We start from the raw sequence: 27,655 nt of genomic DNA, 5'->3' as shown, positions 1-27,655 counted from the left end.
TTCAGAAGCTTGCTCAGACAAGAGGCAGCTCACTCCAGAGTGCGTTGGTGAGGAGAGAGGAGAGCAGAGCGTGCATTACCGGGCATGCGGAGCGAGAATGATATATGGGTCTGGAGGCTCCTTGCAGTACCCCCAAAGATCCCCAGCCTTACAGACAAACCACACTGATTCCTTTGAATGTCGACAATATCGATCATCCTAAATCTGTACAAGACAACTGGATTTCTTCTCTTTTCTGGTGTGTGAATAATCAGGAGAGATGAGAGTTCACTTCTCCACCTGTTGGATATTTCAAGGCTGGATCATCCATCTGGTTCTCACTCTGTGCACACAGGTAAGTCAAACATGCATACATCGAATAAGTGCTGCATATAGATTAGAATAGTTTGATTGTGTATTCTGGATATTGACACTAGCCATTGCAAGACAACTGTTTTAGTTGATGTATCAAATGTTTTCTGTCCTCTAGATCTAGCCTACACTGTGATATTTTGTTGTTGTTTTAACTAAATATTATTATTTAAGTAATAATGCTTTTTTTGTTTACTCAACTCTTTGGTGAAAGTGTTACCTGAATTTAACATTTTTAGTTGGCCCAATCTTAGCTCCTATATGAGAAGATGTAGGCAAAAATTCTGTATATTTAAAATGATGTGTCTTTGCTTGAATTGACTCATATGTTCATTCAACTAGAAATTATTATTTTGGCATCTTAACTAAAACAGAAGTTACACACAGTGCTTTTAACATACAATGTTTTCAACTTACACATTGGACATACATGATTACATTGTGCATGGTAATTTATACAATTATTATTCAACATGTCCTCATCTGGGATTTGAACTCACAACCTCTTTGTTCACAGCATTCCAATCTTCCTGTATTGCAGCCATGTCTGTGTCAATTTCTGATCGAACCTGTATTGCTACAATTTACACTTCAAAGTAAATCTTAGCTCTGTTAAAAACACACTGAAGAAAAACTACGATATTTAGCATAGTGATTCAGGAGTAACATTAAAACATAATAACATGCCCCAGCAACATTAGACAACTATACAGAAAAACCTCAAATTGTTGAAATAAGTCAATCAAATCAGTGGTGAGAGAATAGTCAGATGAAATGATAATAGTAGATGAAATGATAATAGTAGATGAAATGATAATAGTAGATGAAATGATAATTGACACAGCCATGGTGGCGTAGCAGGAAGCTCGGATTGTGTTGGACCGAGGTTGTGAGTTCAAATCCCAGATGAGGACATGTTTGAATAATAATTACTGTATAAATGAACATGCACAATGTAATCACGTATGTCAAGGTGTGTCTAAATGTAAAACATTGGATGTCAAAAGCACTGTGTGTGTAACTACTTGCACAGCCTTCTTTAGTTCAAATACCCAAACAATAATTCATAGTTGAACGAACATGTGAGACAACTTGAGCAAAAACATAATTTTAAATTGACTGAATTTTTGCCAAAGTATTCTCAAGTTGGAGCTAATTTTGGGCAACAATTTTTTGGGGATTCAGGTAACACTTGGACCGAAAAGTTTAGTAAACAAACAAAAAGGCTGTGGAACTAGTTACTTATTAGTAATTAGTTGAAACAACTACATTTGTGGGTGTTTTTTTGTTGTACAGTTTCCATCTAGCCATTGTTATTGTTCTGGTGTAGTTGAGAGAAAAATATACATTGGAAGATATGTTTATGTTCCAGCAATGACTGGAAACCGTTATGTTGGGGTCGTGTCCACACGCTCCCGCCCCTCTCCCGGTCCCGGTAAACCTCAGAAGCCGTGTAAAACTGGATGCATTCTTGCTGGCCTTGTTTTTACCGGACGTTCCCGTTTCCATTCCAATGCATCGCGATGGGTTATGGTTGTGGGAATGACGAAGATTGGTGTGGTTATTTGGGTGTACAGTAGGTTATAGACTGTTATTGGTGTGGTTATTTGGGTGTACAGTAGGTTATAGCCTGTTATTGGTGTGGTTATTTGGGTGTACAGTAGGTTATAGCCTGTTATTAGTGTGGTTATTTGGGTGTACAGTAGGTTATAGACTGTTATTGGTGTGGTTATTTGGGTGTACAGTAGGTTATAGCCTGTTATTGGTGTGGTTATTTGGGTGTACAGTAGGTTATAGCCTGTTATTGGTGTGGTTATTTGGGTGTACAGTAGGTTATAGCCTGTTATTGGTGTGGTTATTTGGGTGTACAGTAGGTGATATCCTGTAATTGGTGTGGTTATTTGGGTGTACAGTAGGTTATAGCCTGTTATTGGTGTGGTTATTTGGGTGTACAGTAGGTTATAGCCTGTTATTGGTGTGGTTATTTGGGTGTACAGTAGGTTATAGCCTGTTATTGGTGTGGTTATTTGGGTGTACAGTAGGTGATATCCTGTAATTGGTGTGGTTATTTGGGTGTACAGTAGGTTATAGCCTGTTATTGGTGTGGTTATTTGGGTGTACAGTAGGTTATAGCCTGTTATTGGTGTGGTTATTTGGGTGTACAGTAGGTGATATCCTGTAATTGGTGTGGTTATTTGGGTGTACAGTAGGTTATAGACTGTTATTGGTGTGGTTATTTGGGTGTACAGTAGGTTATAGACTGTTATTGGTGTGGTTATTTGGGTGTACAGTAGGTTATAGACTGTTATTGGTGTGGTTATTTGGGTGTACAGTAGGTTATAGCCTGTTATTGGTGTGGTTATTTGGGTGTACAGTAGGTTATAGCCTGTTATTGGTGTGGTTATTTGGGTGTACAGTAGGTTATAGCCTGTTATTGGTGTGGTTATTTGGGTGTACATCAGGTTATAGCCTGTTATTGGTGTGGTTATTTGGGTGTACAGTAGGTTATAGACTGTTATTGGTGTGGTTATTTGGGTGTACAGTAGGTTATAGCCTGTTATTGGTGTGGTTATTTGGGTGTACAGTAGGTTATAGCCTGTTATTGGTGTGGTTATTTGGGTGTACAGTAGGTTATAGCCTGTTATTGGTGTGGTTATTTGGGTGTACAGTAGGTTATAGCCTGTTATTGGTGTGGTTATTTGGGTGTACAGTAGGTTATAGACTGTTATTGGTGTGGTTATTTGGGTGTACAGTAGGTGATAGCCTGTTATTGGTGTGGTTATTTGGGTGTACAGTAGGTGATATCCTGTAATTGGTGTGGTTATTTGGGTGTACAGTAGGTTATAGCCTGTTATTGGTGTGGTTATTTGGGTGTACAGTAGGTTATAGCCTGTTATTGGTGTGGTTATTTGGGTGTACAGTAGGTTATAGCCTGTTATTGGTGTGGTTATTTGGGTGTACAGTAGGTTATAGCCTGTTATTGGTGTGGTTATTTGGGTGTACAGTAGGTTATAGACTGTTATTGGTGTGGTTATTTGGGTGTACAGTAGGTTATAGACTGTTATTGGTGTGGTTATTTGGGTGTACAGTAGGTTATAGCCTGTTATTGGTGTGGTTATTTGGCTGTACAGTAGGTTATAGCCTGTTATTGGTGTGGTTATTTGGCTGTACAGTAGGTTATAGACTGTTATTGGTGTGGTTATTTGGGTGTACAGTAGGTTATAGACTGTTATTGGTGTGGTTATTTGGGTGTACAGTAGGTTATAGCCTGTTATTGGTGTGGTTATTTGGGTGTACAGTAGGTTATAGCCTGTTATTGGTGTGGTTATTTGGGTGTACAGTAGGTTATAGCCTGTTATTGGTGTGGTTATTTGGGTGTACAGTAGGTTATAGCCTGTTATTGGTGTGGTTATTTGGGTGTACAGTAGGTTATAGCCTGTTATTGGTGTGGTTATTTGGGTGTACAGTAGGTTATAGCCTGTTATTGGTGTGGTTATTTGGGTGTACAGTAGGTTATAGCCTGTTATTGGTGTGGTTATTTGGGTGTACAGTAGGTTATAGCCTGTTATTGGTGTGGTTATTTGGGTGTACAGTAGGTTATAGCCTGTTATTGGTGTGGTTATTTGGCTGTACAGTAGGTTATAGACTGTTATTGGTGTGGTTATTTGGGTGTACAGTAGGTTATAGACTGTTATTGGTGTGGTTATTTGGGTGTACAGTAGGTTATAGACTGTTATTGGTGTGGTTATTTGGGTGTACAGTAGGTTATAGACTGTTATTGGTGTGGTTATTTGGGTGTACAGTAGGTTATAGACTGTTATTGGTGTGGTTATTTGGGTGTACAGTAGGTTATAGCCTGTTATTGGTGTGGTTATTTGGGTGTACAGTAGGTTATAGCCTGTTATTGGTGTGGTTATTTGGGTGTACAGTAGGTTATAGACTGTTATTGGTGTGGTTATTTGGGTGTACAGTAGGTTATAGCCTGTTATTGGTGTGGTTATTTGGGTGTACAGTAGGTTATAGCCTGTTATTGGTGTGGTTATTTGGGTGTACAGTAGGTTATAGCCTGTTATTGGTGTGGTTATTTGGGTGTACAGTAGGTTATAGCCTGTTATTGGTGTGGTTATTTGGGTGTACAGTAGGTTATAGACTGTTATTGGTGTGGTTATTTGGGTGTACAGTAGGTTATAGCCTGTTATTGGTGTGGTTATTTGGGTGTACAGTAGGTTATAGCCTGTTATTGGTGTGGTTATTTGGGTGTACAGTAGGTTATAGCCTGTTATTGGTGTGGTTATTTGGGTGTACAGTAGGTTATAGCCTGTTATTGGTGTGGAAATAGGGGATAAAGTATGATGAGGGTATGACGTTCCTTATAAAGACATGCTCAGTTTTGGCACTGTTCAGATAGATTAAACGTTTATTTTGCATACAGAAAGCTGCATCAAATTCAGGAAATAGGCAGTATTTTGGTCAGAAGATGAAGATTTTATGTCCATTCTTGGTATGTTATTGTTTAGTTCTTTAGGTTCACTGTGTCCTGGTGGAAGTATGTATGAGGTTGAGGTCTATTTGGTTGGCACTAGAGATGTGACTGCAGGCTTGGCTTGGCTGGAGGCCCCTCACACAGCCCCTAAGTCACTGTGTGTGTGTGTGTGTGTGTGTGTGTGTGTGTGTGTGTGTGTGTGTGTGTGTGTGTGTGTGTGTGTGTGTGTGTGTGTGTGTGTGTGCGTGCGTGCGTGCGGCTTCTGTCTTGTAACTGTAAGTTAGAATCATGTGGGTTTGCCTGGAAGATGAAGGAGTTTTTCTCTTCCCTGTTTCCCCACCCCCTCATGCAGGTTTATGTTGCAACTTTCTGAGCAATAGGCTGCATGTCAGATATAGCATTGAGAAATACAGGAACTACAATTGCGGTCAAATATATTGGCAGCCTTGCACTTTGCAATGGAGCAGCAGAATGTTCTGTTTACTGTCCACATCAAGAGATTAACAGACATTATTTAGACAGAGATAGCTGTTCTAAATAGCTGTTCCATGGTTTGTTAACCATCAGTAAAATGTTTTAAAGTCATCATTTATGTCACTTGCTTATTAGCATGAAAAGACATGAGATTATCATGCAGTAACTTCGCTGAGTACCTTAGAGGTAACTGCCAACATATAGAAAGCAGCAACTAAAGCTGTCTTAAAATAGGGTGTTGGGTAACCACGAGCCGCCAGAACAGTTTAAGTGCGCCTTGGCATACAGTACCAGTCAAAAGTTTGGAAACACCTACTCATTCCAGGGCTTTTCTTTATTTTTACTATTTTCTACATTGTAGAATAATAGTGAAGACATCAAAACTATGAAATAACACATATGGAATAATTTAGTAACCAAAAAAGTGTTAAACAAATCAAAATATATTTGATAAGTGAGATTCTTCAAAGTAGCCATTATTTGCCTTGATGACAGCTTGAGGTAGTCAGATAGAATGCATTTCAATTAACAGGTGTGCCTTGTTAAAAGTTAATTTGTTGAATTTCTTTCCTTCTTACTGGGTTTGAGACAATCAGTTGTGTTGTGATTTATTTAAAATTCAAGGCACACTTAACCAGCATGGCTACCACAGCATTCTGCAGCGATATGCCATCCCATCTGTTTAGCACTTAGTGGGACTATAATTTGTTTTTCAACACGATAATGACCCAACAACCTCCAGGCTGTGTAGGGGCTATTTGACCAAGAAGGAGAGTGATGGAGTGCTGCATCAGATGACCGGGCCTCCACAATCACCTGACCTCAACCCAATTGAGATGGTTTGGGATGAGTTGGCCCGCAGGGTGAAGGAAAAGCAGCCAACAAGTGCTCAGCATATGTGGGAACTCTTTCAAGACTGTTGGAAAAGCATTCCAGGTGAAGCTGGTTGAGAGAATGCCAAGAGTGTGCAAAAATGTCATCAAGGCAAAGGGTGGCTACTTTGAAGAATCACAAATATAAAATATATTTTGATTTGTTTAACACTTTTTTGGTTACTACATTATTCCATATGTGTTATTTCATAGTTTTGATTTCTTCACTATTATTCTACAATGTAGAAAATAGTAAAAATAAAGAAAAATCCTTGAATGAGTTGGTGTGTCCAAACTTTTGACTGATACAGTAGATTCTACAAGTGTCTGGAACTCTATCCAAGGGTTGCGACACCATTTTTCTACGAGAAATTCCATAATTTTGTGTTTTTTTGGTGGTGGAAAACGCTCTCAAGCACCGCTCCAGAATCTCTAATAAGTGTTCAATTAGGTTGTGACTGACACACACACACACACAGAATACACCCTTTAAACCCCCTATGCGCATTTGAGACCCCGTTTTCAGAGTCTCTGAGTACTGTTCTTCTAGCCATGGTAGCCAAAATAATTGGCAACTGGGCACTTTTATACATGACCCTAAGCACGACGGGACATTTTAATTGGTTAATTAACTCAGGAACCACACCTGTCTGGAAGCACCTGCTTTCAATATACTTTGTATCACTCATTTAAGTGTTTATTTTATTTTACTTATTTGTAGATTAAAATCTCGAGACTACAAAGATCCAGGTGTAAAATCCTTAAAGTAACGAGTGAAAATCTCACTTTTAAAAGTTCATATTCTGTTAACTCATACCTAAATAATGTTGTTGATTCATCCTATACTCGTATTTGTGGCCAAAGCATTATTAATTGTAGAAAAAACACTTTAGAAAAGCCAACCTCCAACTTGTATCTCAAAGAGAGGATGAGCTGGCCAATTGGTGGTCTACTTGCATGAATATGTTTACTGAACGGTGTACACCCACACCATTCCAAAACAGAAAAGTGGATTTTTAACATAGTTATTTATAATTATTTGGAAGGAAAACTATTTCAGTCTTATTGTAATTAAATATAGGTCATATTTCTTAGAAATCTGGAAGTGGTCAGTTCATTTAATGTGAGGGAGGTTGGCCAGGAGTCAGGTTTGTCTGTGAAGAAGGTTGGCCAGGAGTCAGGTTTGTCTGTGAGGGAGTTTGGCCAGGATTCAGGTTTAGCTGTGAGGGACGTTGGCCAGAAGTCAGGTTTAGCTGTGAGGGAGGTTGGCCAGGAGTCAGGTTTAGCTGTGAGGGAGGTTGGCCAGGAGTCAGGTTTAGCTGTGAGGGAGGTTGGCCAGGAGTCAGAGCTTGGCGTGGCAGTTATGCAAATCAGCCAGCACGCTGAGAAAGACTGGAATGTATCTCACATGATAGGAGATTATATGAATCAGGGATCACAGATCTCTCTCCCCTCTCTCTCTTTCTCTCTCTTTCTCTCTCTTTCTTTCTTTCTTTCTTTTTTTCTTTCTTTCTCTCTCTCTCTCGCTTTCTCACTCTCTCTTTCTCTTCCTCTCTCTCTCTCTCTCTCTCTCTCTCTCTTGGTGGGTCACAACAGAAGAAAAACTCAAAGGCTTTTTGATCGGTCAAAGCACACACAAAAACAGTTTGGCATCCAGACAGTTTGGGAACCGCTGTCTGTATGTAACTGAACTGACTGTAGTTGCACTCTCAGATAAAGTTAGGAAGGTTGTTTCGTCTATATTACATCCTGGCCCGTCTCTCTCTGTATAGCCTGTAATCATTTAGGGTGGATCTGGCCATGCTCTTATATATTTAGGGAATGAAAACATATTGCAACAATGTCTCATAATTATTGCCTGATGTTCGGAGGCAGCTAAAACAGAAATACGATTCCCAGCATTCTTTTGGTTTCCTGTCCCCTTTCGCCCAGAACCACGTCTCCATTCTTCGCCCACCTCCTTTCTTTGTTTTTATCCCACTATAAGATTGTCTTCTCTGTGGATGTATGGGAACTGTGTCCTTCTCGTCATCTCCTTTCTTCTAACACATGTTGATCATTATGACTGTGGTCACAACTATGATTGGCGTTCATCGTTAAAAGAAAAACAGTGACTCATGTCAGACACTCTGTGGAAGTAATTAAACACTTGTTGGGATTTGTGTAATCATGTCTTTGGGACACTGCAGATGCACAGACGAAACAGTTTATCATTGGGGGGTTTCAAAAGGTTGGTTGCAGACAGTCAGCTGATTCGTTCTGGGATGCAGCTTAAGTTGACTTGCCTAGTTAAATAAAGGTTAAATAAATTGGCTAGAGACTTTGTTTTGTTTACTTGGTGGGTCACAAGAAAAACTCCAAGGTGAAAAGCTTTAAATTCGTTTTCTTTGTGACTGGAGGACAATTGGTAGGGGCAGAGACAGAGGGAAGGGGACAGGAGTTGTACCATGTGACAGTGAAGCGGAGCTAATGTCAAATGCTTTAGGATGGGGTCAGTAATACTGGGCCGTAGCACTCTGGGCCTGTGGTGGTGGTGGTGAAGATTTCTAGAAATTAAGAATGAGTCGTTTTTTATGTCTGGGTTCGGCATGTTTTCTCTCATAACACTATTACTCTGGGGGGGGTATTGTATTAGCTTACCACCGTACCCCTGCCAACAGCACTGGGTGGCTAGACCACAACACCATCAGTGTTCACAGTGGAGAGGGACTAATGCTGAAGTGTTCATTATAATGTACTCTGTGCTTTAACAAGCCACTGAGGGCTGAGGGGACCACCCTCCCTTCATAGCCTGGGATCCATCCTGTTGACTACTACAGGCTCTCTGCCAGTCTACTCTGCTGAGGCAAGCACTAGGACTTTTATGGCTTTGTTTTAATAGATGACATTTGGAGTTGTAGAAAGGGCTTGATTGTTAGAACAGTTTGTAGTCAAATCATTAGAACAAAGTTTTATTCCAGAAGGAGCTCTGTTGACAGGGAGAAAGTTTGCCGTGATAACAGATGTGAGCCATGGAACAGGAAGAATGTGAGAAGGTTTGCCGTGGTAACAGACGTGAGCCATGGAACAGGAAGAATGTGAGAAGGTTTGCCGTGGTAACAGACGTGAGCCATGGAACAGGAAGAATGTGAGAAAGTTTGCCGTGGTAACAGACGTGAGCCATGGAACAGGAAGAATGTGAGAAGGTTTGCCGTGGTAACAGACGTGAGCCATGGAACAGGAAGAATGTGAGAAGGTTTGCCGTGGTAACAGGCGTGAGCCATGGAACAGGAAGAATGTGAGAAGGTTTGCCGTGGTAACAGACGTGAGCCATGGAACAGGAAGAATGTGAGAAGGTTTGCCGTGGTAACAGGCGTGAGCCATGGAACAGGAAGAATGAGAGAAAGTTTGCCGTGATAACAGACGTGAGCCATGGAACAGGAAGAATGTGAGAAAGTTTGCCGTGGTAACAGACGTGAGCCATGGAACAGGAAGAATGTGAGAAAGTTTGCCGTGGTAACAGACGTGAGCCATGGAACAGGAAGAATGTGAGAAAGTTTGCCGTGGTAACAGACGTGAGCCATGGAACAGGAAGAATGTGAGAAGGTTTGCCGTGGTAACAGACGTGAGCCATGGAACAGGAAGAATGTGAGAAGGTTTGCCGTGGTAACAGGCGTGAGCCATGGAACAGGAAGAATGTGAGAAGGTTTGCCGTGGTAACAGGCGTGAGCCATGGAACAGGAAGAATGTGAGAAGGTTTGCCGTGGTAACAGGCGTGAGCCATGGAACAGGAAGAATGTGAGAAGGTTTGCCGTGGTAACAGGCGTGAGCCATGGAACAGGAAGAATGTGAGAAGGTTTGCCGTGGTAACAGGCGTGAGCCATGGAACAGGAAGAATGTGAGAAGGTTTGCCGTGGTAACAGACGTGAGCCATGGAACAGGAAGAATGTGAGAAGGTTTGCCGTGGTAACAGGCGTGAGCCATGGAACAGGAAGAATGTGAGAAGGTTTGCCGTGGTAACAGGCGTGAGCCATGGAACAGGAAGAATGTGAGAAGGTTTGCCGTGGTAACAGGCGTGAGCCATGGAATGCCTTTAAGGTCTTCTTTTTCTTTCTCTCTTTCTTCGAACAGCAGGCAAGAGTTGGGCAATCCTCCTCCCTTTCCTATCCTTCCTACAGCCACCGTTAAATCCTGACAGGCTGTAATTTCATGAGCTGAGAGCTAATAGGCTTATCATGCCTATGGATGGATGGATGAACAAACAAATTCATGAATGAGTGAGTGAATGAATGAATGAATGAATGATGTTGTGCTTGGATTTACTGTCACCTTGACACAACCAGATTGATCATAGTGGTCTGTGTTTTGCCTTCCAGAGAGCCCTGTCTAGACCCACCTGTTCCCAGCAGCAGTACCTCAAAGAAAAGAGATGCTGCAGCAAGTGTGAACCAGGTAAACTACACACCACACACACACACACACACACACACACACACACACACACACACACATACAGTGGTTCTTCTTTTAAAAGTTTTGAGCTTATGCTGTGACCGTTTGTGGTAGATGGCAACAATGGCTGACACTTAAATAACGTGCCACCGAATTCTGCGGTACCCCGCAAGTTGTGCTGCAGTACTCCGCAACTTTTAAAGGAAGAACCCCTGTACACACATGCACACACACACACACACACACCACGCACACGCACACGCACACGCACACACACACGCACACACACAAAAACATACTCCATTCCCTTCCTACATCAGCAGACCACTGGAACATTGGTGTATAACTGGTGTCCAGACTAAGGGCTGAGTCAGACTGATCTGTGGCTTACGAACACCAGGGTAGAACAAATTCATTTTGGTCCGTGGTCAGTGTGTGACGTATAACCTTCCCTGTTTTCTAATTGGCTAAACGGATGGTTACGTATCCGTCGGCCCGTCAAATGTACGACTCCCATTGAGAAAGCATTGGAAATCACGTATTGGGATAATACCAGCGGGCCAGTCTGGCCTCCCTCTAACCCGCTCTCTCTCCCCCAGGGTCCTATGTGTTTGCAGAGTGTGCTGGGTACTCTGACACAAAGTGTCGTCCGTGTGGCAGTGATGAGTACCAGCCTGACTGGACCAACGAGACCAAGTGTCTGCCTCAGAAGTTCTGTGACACAGGTCAGTAGTTGACTGGGCCTTTGCCTGGGGGGAGTCAGGAGTCTAGCCGGGTGACTGGGCCTTGGTCTGGGGGGAGTCAGGAGTCTAGCCGGGTGACTGGGCCTTGGTCTGGGGGGAGTCAGGAGTCTAGCTGGGTGACTGGGCCTTGGTCTGGGGGGAGTCAGGAGTCTAGCTGGGTGACTGGGCCTTGGTCTGGGGGGAGTCAGGAGTCTAGCTGGGTGACTGGGCCTTGGTCTGGGGGGAGTCAGGAGTCTAGCTGGGTGACTGGGCCTTGGTCTGGGGGGAGTCAGGAGTCTAGCTGGGTGACTGGGCCTTGGTCTGGGGGGAGTCAGGAGTCTAGCTGGGTGACTGGGCCTTGGTCTGGGGGGAGTCAGGAGTCTAGCCGGGTGACTGGGCCTTGGTCTGGGGGGAGTCAGGAGTCTAGCTGGGTGACTGGGCCTTGGTCTGGGGGGAGTCAGGAGTCTAGCTGGGTAACTGGGCCTTGGTCTGGGGGGAGTCAGGAGTCTAGCTGGGTGACTGGGCCTTGGTCTGGGGGGAGTCAGGAGTCTAGCTGGGTGACTGGGCCTTGGTCTGGGGGGAGTCAGGAGTCTAGCCGGGTGACTGGGCCTTGGTCTGGGGGGAGTCAGGAGTCTAGCTGGGGGACTGGGCCTTGGTCTGGGGGGAGTCAGGAGTCTAGCCGGGTGACTGGGCCTTGGTCTGGGGGGGAGTCAGGAGTCTAGCTGGGTGACTGGGCCTTGGTCTGGGGGGGAGTCAGGAGTCTAGCCGGGTGACTGGGCCTTGGTCTGGGGGGAGTCAGGAGTCTAGCTGGGTGACTGGGCCTTGGTCTGGGGGGAGTCAGGAGTCTAGCTGGGGGAGTCAGTAGTCTATTGCTGAAGCTTTGTTTTCTAGTCAGTTTCAACTGGTGTTTGTCTGACATTTTATACAAGCATTTTGGAGATGCTGATGTCTATGGTGTCTGCTGACCTCTAACCCCTGACCTGTGTGTGGCCTCCAGGTAAGGGCTTTAACCGTGTGAGGCCCAGTAACCGCCTGGCTGCAGTACCCTGTCAGTGTAAACCTGGTTTACAGTGTTCTCCCATCAACTGTGAGTTCTGTGAGAAGATTCCTTCCTGTGGACCAGGATATGGACTGGAGACTGACACTGGTGAGAGAGAGATACACACACACACATGCAGGAATGCATATATACACACACACACACACAAAACCACACACACATACACATCTGTGTCGCTACTGTTGTCAGCAGTCCAGTTGGGTTACTCTTTCTCCTCTGTTGTCTGTGTTTTAAACTCAGAGTCGGGCAGGAGAACTTGTGTTGCGTGCAAGAGAGGACATTTTTCTCCCAACACCTCTATGGAACCATGCAGTCTGTGGACCAAGTGAGTTAACACACACACACACACACATACTGTACACCATGTCCCGTCATACACAGATTTTTCCCTGGGTGCTCGTATTTTTAGTCCAGTGTGCCCAAGTGAGACAGGAACAGGGTTCTGCAGGCGCCCAAAGCTCCACCGCATCAGTGTTCTGACTAATGCCGCACCACTTCCCCGGAACACAAAGCTGCTTCTACCACTGTCTGGCTCTGTGGTGAACCAATAGAAAGAACAGAGAGGGAGAGAGAGGGAAAGAGAGCAGAGAGAGAAGGAGAGAGAGGGTGAGGGATGTGGGGAAGAGGGAGATGGAGAAAGAGAGTGAAAGATATCTTAAACGTTCAAGCAGACAACCTAAGAAAATGTAAAACAATGACAAATGTTTTGATGAAGAATGGAAAAACCTAAGAAAGAAATTGAGTAACCTATCCAAACAGAGACCCAGAAAACCTGAACCTACGCCTTCACTATGGTGAGTCACTAAAACAATACAGAAATACACTACGGAAAAAGAAGGAACAGCACGTCAGAAATCAGCTCAATGTAACTGAAGAATCCATAGAATCTAACCACTTCTGGGAAAATAGGAAAACACTAAACAAACAACAACACGAAGAGTATCCAATATGGAGATATGTGGATAATCCACTTCTCCAATCTTTTTGGTTCTATCACAAAGAACAAACAGCAAAAACATATACATGATCAAATACAAATCTTAGAATCAACTACTAAAGACTACCAGAACCCATTGGATTCTCCAATTACATTGAATGAACTATAGGACAAAATACAAACCATCCAACCCAAAAAGGCCTGTGGTGCTGAGGGAAAAACATATGACGTTATAAAATCTATGTACACAAACAACAAGTGTACAACGTGAAACACCAAATAATGCATACAGAGCAGAATTAGGCCGATACCCGCTAATTATCAAAATCCAGAAAAGAGAGTTCAATTCTACAACCACGTAAAAGGAAACGATTCCAAAACCTTCCATAACAAAGCCATCACCTACAGAGAGATTAACCTAAAGAAGAGTCCCTTAAGCAAGCTGGTTCTGGAAAGAATTTACCAAAAAACAAAGCAAACTAGAATTTTATTTGGCCCTAAACAGAGAGTACACAGTGACAGAATACCTGACCACGGTGACTGACCTAAACTTAAGGAAAGCTTTGACCATGTATAGCCTCAGTGAGCATAGCTTTCCTATTGAGAAAGGCCGCCGTAGGCAGACCTGGCTCTCAAGAGAAAACAGGCTATGTGCACACTGCCCACGAAATGAGGTGGAAACTGAGCTGCGCTTCCTAACCTCCTGCCAAATATATGACCATATTAGAGACACATATTTCCCTCAGATTACACAGACCCACAAAGGATTCCAAAACAAATCCAATTTTGATAACCTCCCTCCCATATATATATATTGGGGAAAATACCACAGTGTGCCATCACAGCAGCAAGATTTCAAATCAAAACAAATTTTATTTGTCACATGCGCCGAATACAACAGGTGTAGACTTTACTGTGAAATGCTTACTTACAAGCCCTTAACCAACAATGGTGTTTTAAGAAAAATATGAATTTTTACTAAATTAACAAAAGTAAAATATTAAAGAGCAACAAATCAATAACAATAATGGGGCTATACAGTGAATTGCGAAAGTATTCACCCCCCTTTGCATTTTTCTTATTTTGTTGTCTTACAACCTGGAATTAAAATACATTTTGTATCATTTGATTTACACAACATGCCTACCTCTTGGAAGATACAAAATATTTTTTATTGTGAAACAAACAAGAAATAAGACAAAAAAACTAAGTCAATACTTTGTAGAGCCACCTTTTGCAGCAATTACAGCTGCAAGTCTCTTGGGATATGTCTCTATAAGCTTGGCACATCTAGCCACTGGGATTTTTGCACATTCTTCAAGGAAAACTGCTCCAGCTCCTTCAAGTTGGATGGGTTTGTTAAAATTGGGTTTGTTAAAATTTCTCAACATGTCAGGTGTGTGCTCTCCCAAATGTCTAATAAATGAGTCTTTATAAACCAAGGTTGAAGCAAAGCAGATACACTGGTTTGTATGTAAAATCACAGAGAAGAAAAAATACTTTCTAAATAATGGGCCATTATTTCTTCTCAAATTTTGCCTGAATGATGTGCCCAAAGTAAACTGCCTGTTGCTCAGGCCCTGAAGCCAGGATATTTATATAATGGGTACCATTGGAAAGGAAACACTTTGAAGTTGGTAGAAATGTTAAAATAATGTAGGAGAATATAACACAATAGATATGGTAGGAGAAAGTCCAAAGAAAAACCAACCAGAATTTTGTTTGGGAGAGAGACCATACAATGGAAATTACAATGGAAAGTATAGGGCTGTACTGTATAGGGGAAAGTATAGGGGCATAATTCTAGCTCCCCGGATGCAATTCCTATGGCTTCCACAGGTTGTCAGCAGTCAAGATTTCAGGCTTGTAACTTCCAAAATGATTAAGAATGATTTAGTACAGGGACAGAGTCTTGGAAATTTGTGTTTGGGCGCGCCATGAAGACAAGACGCACCTGGTAAAATTGGTTTCCTATTGAACATACTTCTTTCCGTAAGAAATATTATAGTTTGATTACATTTTAGGGTATCTGAGGAGTAAATAGAAAAGTATTTTGACTTGTTGAAACAAAGTTTAGGGGTAGATTTTTGGAGTCCTTTCTCTGCATGTTGAACGAGTGGATTACTCAAATCGATGGCGCCAACTAAACTGACTTTTTGGGATATAAAGAAGGATTTTATCTAACAAAACAACACTACATGTTATAGCTGGGACCCTTTGGATGACAAATCAGAGGAAGATTTTCAAAAAGTAAGTGAATATTGAACGCTATTTGTGAATTTATGAAACCTGTGCAGGGGGAAAAATATTTTGATGTGGGGCACCATCCTCAAACAATCGCATGGCATGCTTTCGCTCTAATAGCTACTGTAAATCGGAACGTGCAGTTAGAATAACAAGAATTTAAGCTTTCAACGATATAAGACTCTTGTATGTACCCAAATGTTTAATATCCATAATGTTTATGATTATTTATTTGAATTGCGCACCCTCCAGTTGCACCAGAATTTATCCCGCTAGCGGGACGCCTAGCCCTAAGAAGTTGTCATACCACAGATTCTCAATTAGATTGAGGTCTGGGCTTTGACTAAGCCATTCCAAGTCAATAAAATGTTTCCCCTTAAACCACTCAAGTATTTCTTTAGCAGTATGCTTAGGGTCATTGTCCTGCTGGAAGGTAAACCTCCGTTCCAGTCTCAATTCTCTGGAAGACTGAAAAAGGTTTCCCTCAAGAATGTCCTTGTATTTAGCACCATCCTCCAATTCTGACTAGTTTCCCAGTCCCTGCTGATGAAAAATATCCCCACAGCATGATGCTGCCACCACTGTGCTTCACTGTGGGGATTGTGTTCTCGGGGTAATGAGAGGTGATGGCCAAAAAGATCAGTTTTAGTCTTATCTGACCAGATAACCTTCTTCCATATGTTTGGGGAGTCTCCCACATGCCTATTGGCGAACACCAAACGTTTGCTTATTTTTTTCTTTAAGCAATGGCTTTTTTCTGGCCACTGTTCTGTAAAGCCCAGGTCTGTGGAGTGTATGGGTTAAAGTGGACAGATACTCTAATCTCCACTGTGGAGCTTTACAGCTCCTTCAGGGTTATCTTTGGTCTCTTTGTTGCCTCTGATTAATGCCCTCCTTGCCTGGTCTGTGAGTTTTGGTGGGCGGCCCTCTCTTGGCAGGTTTGCAGTGGTGCCATATTCTTTCCATTTTTTGTAATGGATTTAATGGTGATCTGTGGGATGTTCAAAGTTTCAGATATTTTTTTCTAACCCAACCCTGATCTGCACTTCTCCACAACTTTGTCCCTGACCTGTTTGGAGAGCTCCTTGGTCTTCATGGTGCCCCTTGCTTAGTGGCGTTGCAGACTCTGGGGCCTTTTAGAACCAGTGTATATATACTGAGATCATGTGACAGATCATGTGGCACTTAGATTGCACACAGGTGGACTTTATTTAACTAATTATGTGACTTCATAGCAAAGGGGGTGAATACATATGCATGCACCACTTTTCCGTTTCGAGTTTTTGTTGCATTTTTTATAAGTAATTTTTTTCATTTCACTTCACCAATTTAGACTATTTTGTGTATGTCCATTACATGAAATCCAAATAAAAATCTATTTTAATTACAGGTTGTAATGCAACAACATAGGAAAAAATGCCAAGGGGGATGAATACTTTTGCAAGGCACTGTATACAGGGGGTACCGGTACCGAGTCAATGTGCGGGGGTACTGGTTAGTTGAAGTAATTGAGGTAATATGTACATGTAGGTAGGGGTAAAATGACTATGCATAGATAATAGATAATAAACAGTGAGTAGCAGCAGCATAAAAAGGGGGGGGTGTTAATGCAAATCGTCCGGGTAGCCATTTGATTAGCTGTTCAGCAGTCTTATGGCTTCGGGGTAGAAGCTGTTAAGCAGCCTTTTGGACCTAGACTTGGCGCTCCGTTAACGCTTGCCGTGCAGTAGCAGAGAGAACAGTCTATGACTAAGGTGGCTGGAGTCTTTGGCAGTTTATAGTGCCTTCCTCTGACACCGCCTGGTAAAGAGGTCCTGGATGGCTTGAAGCTTGGTCCTAGTGATGTACTGGGCCGTGCACACTACTCTCTGTAGCACCTTGCAATCGGAGGCCGAGAAGTTGCCACACCAGGTGGTGAGTCAACCAGTCAGGATGCTCTCAATGGTGCAGCTGTATAACTTTTTGAGGATCTGAGGACCCATTCCAAATCTTATCAGTCTCCTGAGGGGGAATGGGCATTGTTGTGCCCTCTTCTCGACTGTCTTGGTGTGTTTGGAACATGATAATTTGTTGGTGATGTGAACACCAAGGAACTTGAAGCTGTCAACCTGCTCCACTACAGCCCTGTCGCTGAGAATGGGGGCGTGCTCAGCCCTCCTTCTCCTGTAGTCCACGATAATCTCCTTTGTCTTGATCACGTTGAGGGAGAGGTTGTTGTCCTGGCACCACACTTCCAGGTCTCTGGAATAGGGCCTACCACCGTTGTGTCATCTGCAAACTTAATGATAGTGTTGGAGTCATGCTTTGCCACGCAGTCATGGGTGAACAGGGAGTACAGGAGGGGACTAAGCACACACCCCTGAGGAGCCCCCGTGTTGAGGTTCAGCATGGCAGATTTGTTGTGGTCTACCCTTACCACCTGGGGTGGCCCGTCAGGAATCCAGGATCCAGTTGCAGAGGGAGTTGTTTACTCCTCGGGTCCTTAGCTTAGTGATGAGCTTTGAGGGCACTATGGTGTTGAATGATGAGCTATAGTCAATGAACAGCATTATCATGTAGGCATTCCTTTTGTCCAGGTGGAAAAGGGTATTCATTGTTGATTATAACAGAGTCATCTGAGGATCTGTTGCGGCGGTATGCAAATTGGACTGGGTCCAGGGTTTCTGGGATGATGTTGTTGATGTGAGCTATGACCAGCCTTTCAAAGCACTTCATAGCTACAGATGTGCTACGGTTCAGTAATCATTGAGGCAGGTTACCTTGGTGTTCTTGGGCACATGTACCATGGGGGTCTGCTTGAAACATGTAGGTATTACAGACTCGGCCAGGGACAGGTTGAAAATGTCAGTGAAGACACTTGACAGTTGGTCAGCGCATGCTAGGAGTACACGTCCTGGTAATCCGTCTGGCCCTGCAGCCTTGTGAATGTTGACCCGTTTTAACGTCTTGCTCACATCGGCTACTGCGAGCATGATTACCCAGTTGTCCGGAACAGCTTGTGCTCTCATGCACAATTGTTGCTTGCCTCGAACCGCGCATAGAAGTAATTTAGCTCATCTGGTAGGCTTGTGTCAATGGGCAGCTCGCGGCTGTGCTCCGTTTGTAGTCTGCAATAGTTTTCAAGCCCTGCCACATCCGGAGCTGTTGTGGTAGGATTCAATCTTAGTCCTGTATTTACGCTTTGCCTGTTTGATAATTCGTTGGAGGGCATGGCGGGATTTCATATAAGCGTCCGGGTTAGAGTCCCGCTCCTTGAAAGCGGCAGCTCTGCCCGTTAGCTCAGTGCGGATGTTGCCTGTAATCCATGGCTTCTGGTTGGGGCATGTACGTACAGTCACTATGGGGACAACGTCATTGATGCACTTATTGATGAAGCCGGTGATTGCTGTGGAATACTCCTCAATGCCATCGGATGAATCCCGGAACATATTCCAGTCTGTGCTAGCAAAACAGTCCTGTAGCTTAGAATCTGCGTCATCTGACCATTTCCGTATTAAGCTAGTCACTGGTACTTCCTGCTTTTGTTTTTGCTTGTATGCAGGAATCAGGAGGATAGAATTGCCAAATGGAGGGCGAGGGAGAGCTTTGTACGCATCTCTGTGTGGTGTAAAGGTGGTCTAGAGTTTTTTTTCCTCTTGTTTCACATGTAACATGCTAGTAGACCTGGTGCCACAAGAAAAAGGCAACCAGTGAAGAACAAACAACATTGTAAATACAACCCATATTTATGTTTATTTATTTATGCTTTTTTACTTTAACTATTTGCACATCATTATAAAACTGTATATTGCCATAATGACATTTGAAATGTGTATAGTCCTTTGAAACTTGTGAGTGTAATGTTTACTGTTAATTTTTTATTGATTATTTAACTTTTCTTTATTATCTATTTCACTTGCTTTTGCAATGTAAACATATGTTTCCCATGCCAATAAAGCCCTTCGAATTGAATTGAATTGAGAGAGAGAGAGAGAGCAGAGAAAGAGAAAAAGAGAGATAAAGAGAGATGGAATGCCTGGATTGCTAAAAACAGAAATAATGACAATGTGTCCTCTCCTCTCCTGTGTTTTCTCCTCCCAGTTGTAACGGTCTGGGGAAGAGTGACAAGCAGACTGGGAGTGACCAGACTGATGCTGTCTGTGGACCCCCTCTCTCTGGTGCCTCTACCTCCTGGCTCCTACTGTGGGTTCTGTCAGTCATCACTGTCCTCTGTCTCCTCATCCTCCTGCTCTTCTGCTACAAGGAAAAACTTAGACTACTCTCAGGTACCTGAGGCAGAGATCACATTTGTTATATATGACCATGATGTTGAGGGAATTCTGCTTTTATTGAAATATGTCTTGACATAAAATGACTGACTAATGAGTGAAATGACTGACTAATGTCATCCTCTTATGTCTTACAGTGAATTTACGATCATGTGTCCAGAATCTGAAAAGGACCAGGATACAGCAGGTAAGGTAGACTCTCTTTAGTGGTCAAGATGACATGCATTAACAGTTACCAAATAGTCTAATCTGTCTTTCTCTCTTTCCAGGAGACTCTGGCCCCTCTCTACCACAGTAGGGTCGTTGAAGGGGGACTACAGGGTCAGAGCGGCACCCTGCATGAGACAACCTGTCTTATTGGCCTGGCTCACAGCCCCTCAGAAACCACACACACCTGTCCTACAGCTACACCTGGTGACCGGGTCAAACTGCCACCCACCAAAGAGATGGAGGAGGAGAGGAAGGAGGAGAGGAGGGAGGAGGAGGATGAGGGGGTGGGGAGTGAGGGGTCAGGGGAGGCGGAGGAGGTTTCTGAGGATGGTGTGTGTGAGGAGGTTGTTCCAGACGGTGTGTGTGAGGAGGTTGTACCAGAGGATGTGTGTGTGTCTCCACTGTGGGCTGGCTCCTGTGTGTGTGTGTTGTCTGTCAGGGAACCATTAGAGGTAGGGGATAATGAAGACTGTAGCCAGGCTGTCAACCCTGGAACCCTCGGGACCTGCTCTTGTGGAGGAGAGGGGGAGAGCAAGGGGGGGAGAGAAGGATGAAAGGAAAGATGGAGGGAGGGAGAGGGCCAAGGTGGTAGAGGGCCTGCAAGTGAAGAGCTCTGAGAGGAGCAGCCATATCTCCTCCCCCTTCTCCCTCTCTCCCACCTCCTCCCCTCTCTCCCCCCGATGACCGTTCATGTGACCTCTACCCGCCGCTGACCCAAGTCAGGTCAGAGATCAAAGGTCAGCTTATTGACAGCGCACAGGGGAAAGGGGAGGAGCTATACAGACTGGACTGCAGCATAAGCTCCACCCCCACCACAAAACCCATGCCCCCTTTGACCTCTACAATATCTCCTTACCCCTCGATGACCTCTGTAACTGTGGGCGACCGGCAGTCCGAGCTGACCTCTGAGGCCTCCAGCAGTGAGCAAAACCAGGGACTTTCTTGGAGGGACAGTGGGGGAAACAAGGTCTCGTCTGGGGGCTCGGAGCTGGATTGTGCCCCTGAGAGCCTCCAGAGTCAACTCACGGAACCAGCACTCACCTCAGGTAGATACAGCGCAGAGTTATAGCAGTGCCACACTCATAAGAAAAAGGCTAAATACACATGTCATTATACATTCCAGCCATTGTTAAAGAGGAAAGATAATTAAATCCACTGGTGTTTCTCCTGACTTATTGGACCTGTATAGGACTGTGAAAAGATGATTCTGAAATCTCAATGTTGTTCCTCCAAAATGAATGTATTGGTTTCCTCCTAATGTCCTGCTGTTCGCTTAAGGACCACACAGTAGGAATGTGTGTGATGAGCCAGTGATTACACGCTGTAGCATTCTCTGTGTGTGATTGGGTGTGTGCGTGGGTGTTTAACTCTCTGAGTGTGAGCTCACACAGAACACTCCTGTTTACCCAGAGTTCCACAGGGTTATTCAAAGTGACCACAGGTGTAATTGAAACAAGATGTGATCTGAATACACAGCCCTTGAGTAATACCCAGACTCACACACTTTCAAACTCTCATCAATCACTGTATACTTGAATTATGCCCAAGGCAGCAATAAGCAAATAAACACAGTTTCCCATAATGCAGTAATAACATGTAATTAACTGGACTTCCCGCTCAGAGGTTAAACATGGGATCACACCTCAGAGAGACAGGGAGAGACAGGGGCTGCATCTCAACAGTCTATTGAGATTTCCTCTCCTTGTCTTTCCTCTCCTTCACAAAGAGCTGCAGGATAGGTGAGAATAGTACAGAGAGCGAAGCAAGGACACTTCTTCCACATGATCACATGAGGAAGGAAGAAGGAAAGGACATGAAGAGAGGAAGCCACTTTAGACTAAAATGTTTCACGATCATGTGGTCAGATAGTTTTGTCTATTCTTACTATGCCATGTGTACGGTTTATGTTATCTGCCTCTCTAGGGTAGTTCAACTCTAGACAGTCTACTGTAAACAGAGACACTAGGTATTCCTGGCCACACTGCTATTACAGTTCCAGTAAATTATTTCAGATGTGATTCCAGACACTGACACATATGTTATGATAGATGTGTGTGTCTGTGTGTATAAAAACGTGTGAAGAGTGACTCTGGGGTCTCGTTGCACCTCTAAAGAGTTTTAAAAAAGGAACTAGAGAAGGAAAGAAAAATGGGGAGAGAGCGAGAGGGAGGGATAGAAAGGAGGAGGTGTGTTGAAATGGGCAGCAGACGCCATCAGACATGGATGTCTGTAAGTTTCCGGCCGTGTTTATAAATGCCATCAGTAGTGTGATCTATGAATATGGAAATAAGGGAACAGATAGAAGTTTGTTCCTCTTGATTTGAATGTTCTGATGGCTCAGTGTGGTGTCTGGCTGCAAGGTTTGATGCTACAGTAGCTGGAAGTTACAGTGGCAAGAAAAAGTATGTGAACCCTTTGGAAATACCTGGAATTCTGCATAAATTGGTCATAAAATTTGATCTGATCTTCACCTAGATCAGAAAAATAGACAAACACAGTCTGCTTAAACTAATAACACACAAACAATTATACGTTTTCATGTCTTTATTGAACACACTGTGTAAACATTCACAGTGCAGGGTGGGAAAAGTATGTGAACCCTTGGACTTAATAACTGGTTGACCCTCCTTTGGCAGCAATAACCTCAACCAAACGTTTTCTGAGGTTGCGGATCAGACCTGCACAATGGTCAGGAGGAATTTTGGACCATTCCTCTTTACAAAACTGTTTCAGTTCAGCAATATTCTTAGGATGTCTGGTGTGAACTGCTCTCTTGAGGTCATACCACAGCATCTCAATCGGGTTGAGGTCAGGACTGGGCCACTCCAGAAAGCGTATTTTCGTCTGTTGAAGCCATTTTGTTGTTGATTTATTTATGTGTTTTGGATCGTTGTCCTGTTGCATCACCCAACTTCTGTTGAGCTTCAATTGGCGGACAGATAGCCTAACGTTCTCCTGAAAATAAAATGTAGGGGTGGCAGACCTTTGGGCCAGTAACTGAAGGGTTGCTGGATCGAATCTCCAAGCTGACAAGGTAAAAATCTGTTGTTCTGAATAAGGCAGTTAACCCACTGTTTCCTGGTAGGCCGTCATTGTAAATAAGAATTTGTTCTTAACTGACTTTCCTGGTTAAATTAAAAGAATGTCTTGATAAACTTGGCAATTACTTTTTCCGTCGATGATAGCAAGCTGTCCAGGCCCTGAGGCAGAAAATACTTTACAGTTGGGATGAGGTTTTGATGTTGTGCCTTTTTCTCTCGACACAGTGTTGTGTGTTCCTTCCAAACAACTCAACTGTAGTTTCATCTATCCACAGAATAGTTTGCCAGTAGCGCTGTAGAACATCCAGGTGCACTTTTGCAAACTTCAGATGTGCAGCAATGTTTTTTTTGGACAGCAGTGGCTTCTTCCGTTGTGTCCTCCCATGAACACCAATCTTGTTCAGTGTTTTACGGATCGTAGACTCGTCAACAGAGATGTTAGCATGTTCCAGAGATTTCTGTAAGTCTTTAGCTGACACTTGATGATTCTTCTTAACCTCATTGAGCATTCTGCGCTGTGCTCTTGTAGTCATCTTTACAGGACGGCCACTCCTAGGGAGAGTAGCAACAGTGCTGAACTTTCTCCATTTATAGACAATTTGTCTTCCTGTGGACTGATGAACATCAAGGATTTTAGAGATACTTTGTAACCCTTTCCAATTTTATGCAAGTCAACAATTATTAATCTTATGTCTTCTGAGAACACTTTTGTAAAAGAGATAAGGTTCACATCAGGCAATGCTTCTTGTGAATAGCAAACTTGAATTTTGTGAGTGTTTTTTAGGGGGCAAGATCAAATTTGATGACCAATTTATGCAGAAATCCAGGTAATTGCAAATGGTTCACATACTTTTTTTGCCACTGTATAACGTCAGATTTAATGACAGTATCTGTTTCTGTAGTGAACAGGACATGTCATCTGTGATAATGTTCTGACAAACTGTACTTCTCTATGTCTAAGTGGTGGGTTGAATAAAGTTGGACATTTTCACATAGAATGAAAACTGCTTGTCACACTGAAACTCTGACGTTAAAGGATATGGTTAGGATGTCCTTGATCAGGACTATGGTCAAAGGTACCGCAGCCAACCACAGTCTTTCTGTGGTCAATGTGCACCGTCATTATCACGCCCACTGACTATTAGTCATCTGGGGTTGCCCCTAACATGCTGGCTAAACTGACCCCTTATCTCTCTCTCTGTCTCTCTCTCTCTCGCTCTCTCGCTGTCTCTCTCTCGTTCTCTTTCTCTATCGCTTTCATTCTCTCTCTCTCTGTCTCTCTCTCGTTCTCTCTCTCTCTCTCAGGTCAGGTGACGGGGAACAACAACACCACCTTCATCTCTAGCGGTCAGGTGATGAACTTCAACGCTGACGTCATCGTCGTCTACGTCAGCCAGACGTCTCTAGGCAACGAGGGGGAGGGGCCAGACGATGTGTTTGGAAGCCCCGTCCAGGAACAGGCCAATGAGAGCGCTCCGATGATCCAGAGTTCCATCTCCTCCAAAAGTGTCAGCCATTCGTCAGTGGTGTCCTCAGTAAACTCCATTACCCATAACCCCCTACTGCAGGAGGACAACCTGCCGGTTCAGGAAGTGACTGATCAGTGGCCGAGGGAGAATTGAAACGTGAAAATGGTGGATGGTGTACCATAAAACCACGAGAGGAGCGAAGGCAGTCCAAAACCTACTACTACGACCTACTCCAAACAATAGTCCATGGTCTTCCTGGGTAGGTGTTAAGTATTGGAACTGGGCCATAGCCTTGGAACCTGGAGGATTGTGATCCTCATCTGGCCCTTGTAGTTGTTTCTCAATAGTCTCATGTAGAGCTTTGGCGGTCATGAAATTTTGTCAGCTGGTGATTGTCAAGAAAATAACTGCCTGTCTCACGGTAATTGACTGTTAATTAACATAAACACATTTAGCATCTCCTGGCTTCCACTTCCTACAAGCCACTGATGCAGACCTTTAAAAATTGAATAAATTCATGTAAAATAGCCAAAACCATCACAGTAAATCCATTATTTATTTTAGAGTGGTCTAAAGAAACATGATATGAAGAAAATGTAGTCTATTTCAGAAGAACAGAATAGCATACTCTGAGTTGTCCTTATGTTAGATCCTGATCTGGCTATGCCATATGGCTCTGGGCTACACTAGTTCATTTAGCAGACAAGATTTGCTTAGAATTCTGTGGCATTATTTTATATTTTATAAAATGATGAATACAATTGAACAAAGGGTTAATGGAACAAAGCTGAATAAAACATAAAGGATATTTTCTCCAAACGATTTGAGGGAGTGGCACATGGGGCTATTCTGTGTTAAGTGCTTAACAAAGAAACAGGTACAGTACTCCCATATGCTTAATTTAGAGTTATTTGTGTAACTTTAGTTGTGATACAAATGTCGGGCTATATGTTTTGATTTCTAATACATTTTAAGGCTGCATGATGCGACTCTAATGATGATTTGAAAAAAAGTCACATGAAAGGCATGATCTGTACTTTGTTTTTTGTGCAGGCTGTACACACTTCATCAGTCTCTCATTCACAATTTGACAAGCACTTGATAATGCCTCGAATTTCCCAGCTACATCCCCGTTGTGTGGCCTTAATGCCCCCTAAAGAAATCCATGCCTTTTGCAGCCAGTGGGCATTGTGGGCATCTACACTGATTGGAGTGGATTTAACAAGTGACATCAATAAGGGATCATAGCTTCCACCCAGATTCACCTGGTCAGTCTATTTCATGGAAGGAGCAGGTGTTCTTAATGTTTATGAACTCAGTGTATAATATACATGTAAATGTTTTTTTTTAAACATTTTTTGTGCTGTCAGGTGTAGGACTAATGAAGAAATCTTGACCTAGGATACACCCACCAAGATAATCAAGCACCTACTCATGATTAGATATTGACCTTCCTTAAGAACTGAAAGTTTGTGTAAGCCGAGACATTTTGTTAATCTGGCTCCACAAGTCCAGGTCTGAGACCAGGTATTCAATAGCTAACCAATAAAATAAAGCTCTCAGGAGTTGAAAGTGGAAACGTTTACCTTGTTCATATCTGTAAATAAAATGTACATATTGATTCAAATCAAATTGCAATAAATGACAGAACTGTTTTGATAAAAATTCATTGTGTTTTTTTTCAACCAGCCCCATTGTGACAGCAGTCTTACTGTTACTTCATGGTTTACTGTCTACTATCTGGTAATTACATTGAATAGTTATTTATCTCCTCTCAGAGCCATAATGACTGTGAAAACAACGCTAATTACACATGCGGCCAGGCTTCAGTTTCTGTCACTGTCCCAATGCTGACAGACAGACTGACAGTCTTTCATTATCACACAAGATGACAGCTGGCAGCATAGGACCAACATAGCATAGGCCAAGTTTAGATAGTGTAGCATTTAGGATTGGACTGTTTTCTCTATAACCACATGAGAAGGGCTGGCAAAGCTGATTTCGGCCCTGGTTTGTGTGTGTGTGTGTGTATGTGTGTGTATGTGTGTCTGTGTGTGTGTGTGTGTATGTGTTTATGTGTTTATGTGTGTGTGCGTGCGTGCATGCGTGTGTGTGTGTGTGCGTTTTTGTGGTAGTGGCACCGAGGCCCACCAGGAGAGGAGGGTATTTTCTGTTGTCTGTGAAAACAGGAAGTTGTAACTAGTCTGCACATGGTTTAAATGAGATGTCCTCAGCTGCTTCTACAGAACAGAAGAGAGAAGTGTGTAACATGAGGCTGGTTTTTTGAACAGTGTATGGTTGGAGAACATTGACACCTAACTGTGATAGGATTCCACCTAGTGGAGGATTTACGCACGCACGCACGCACGCACGCACGCACGCACGCACGCACGCACGCACGCACGCACGCACGCACGCACACGCACGCACACACACACACACACACACACACACACACACACACACACACACACACACACACACACACACACGGCATTCCCTGTAGGGATGAGGTTTTCTGGTTTGCTGCTGGTGACACAGGGCAACAGATACTCACCTGGAAACTACCAGAAACATCTCAGAGAGAAACGCTGAAACTGGAATGTTTTCAGCTGCTGTTTAGACAGGCTTGAATTACACCTGAGGTGAAACAGAACCTGCATGGGAGTGTGAGATTCATTTCTTACAGTCTCTCTCATGTAGGGGCCTGGGTTTAACCTGATGATGTGACACTCAGTTTTCACAGTCAAGTCACATGGTCAGGTGAAACTTGATGCCCAGCTAATATAAGGAGCCTCCGGGCTACAGCTGGATATCTGTCTTGACTAACTCCCTTTATGGTCCTACTTGGCACAGAATGAGAATACTGTTACTATTCAGATAGACATTTTGTGAGAGTTGCTCTACAACATAACTCTCCTCTGATGAAAGAGGGACTTTATCTGTAGCCTATCAATCGTTCATTAACAATTTGGAGGCATGACACACACACACACACAGAGAGAGTTCTCTAACACATCCATTTCTGTGGCAGAAAGACAGACTGATTGACGAGGGGATTTCTGAAGTCTCTCCGAGGATATTTGCTTTCTA

The 27,655-nt window shown here is 43.3% G+C and overlaps 1 protein-coding gene across 1 annotated transcript; it reads left to right on the top strand.

Annotated features, from left to right (window-relative positions):
• Window positions 1–26,227, top strand: LOC106590556 (tumor necrosis factor receptor superfamily member 11A). Its single transcript, XM_045710568.1, has 10 exons — window positions 1–334; window positions 10,536–10,611; window positions 11,211–11,336; window positions 12,331–12,480; window positions 12,634–12,718; window positions 19,655–19,839; window positions 19,980–20,029; window positions 20,112–20,603; window positions 20,660–21,098; window positions 24,399–26,227. Exons 1-10 carry the CDS (start codon window positions 260–262, stop codon window positions 24,713–24,715), a joined length of 1,995 nt encoding a protein of 664 aa, XP_045566524.1. The 5' UTR covers window positions 1–259; the 3' UTR covers window positions 24,716–26,227.
• The last annotated feature ends 1,428 nt before the right edge of the window (window positions 26,228–27,655 follow it).

Source organism: Salmo salar, chromosome ssa29, assembly GCF_905237065.1.
Source record: "Salmo salar chromosome ssa29, Ssal_v3.1, whole genome shotgun sequence".
NCBI lineage: Eukaryota > Metazoa > Chordata > Actinopteri > Salmoniformes > Salmonidae > Salmo > Salmo salar.
This window is presented reverse-complemented; position numbering and strand designations above follow the sequence as displayed.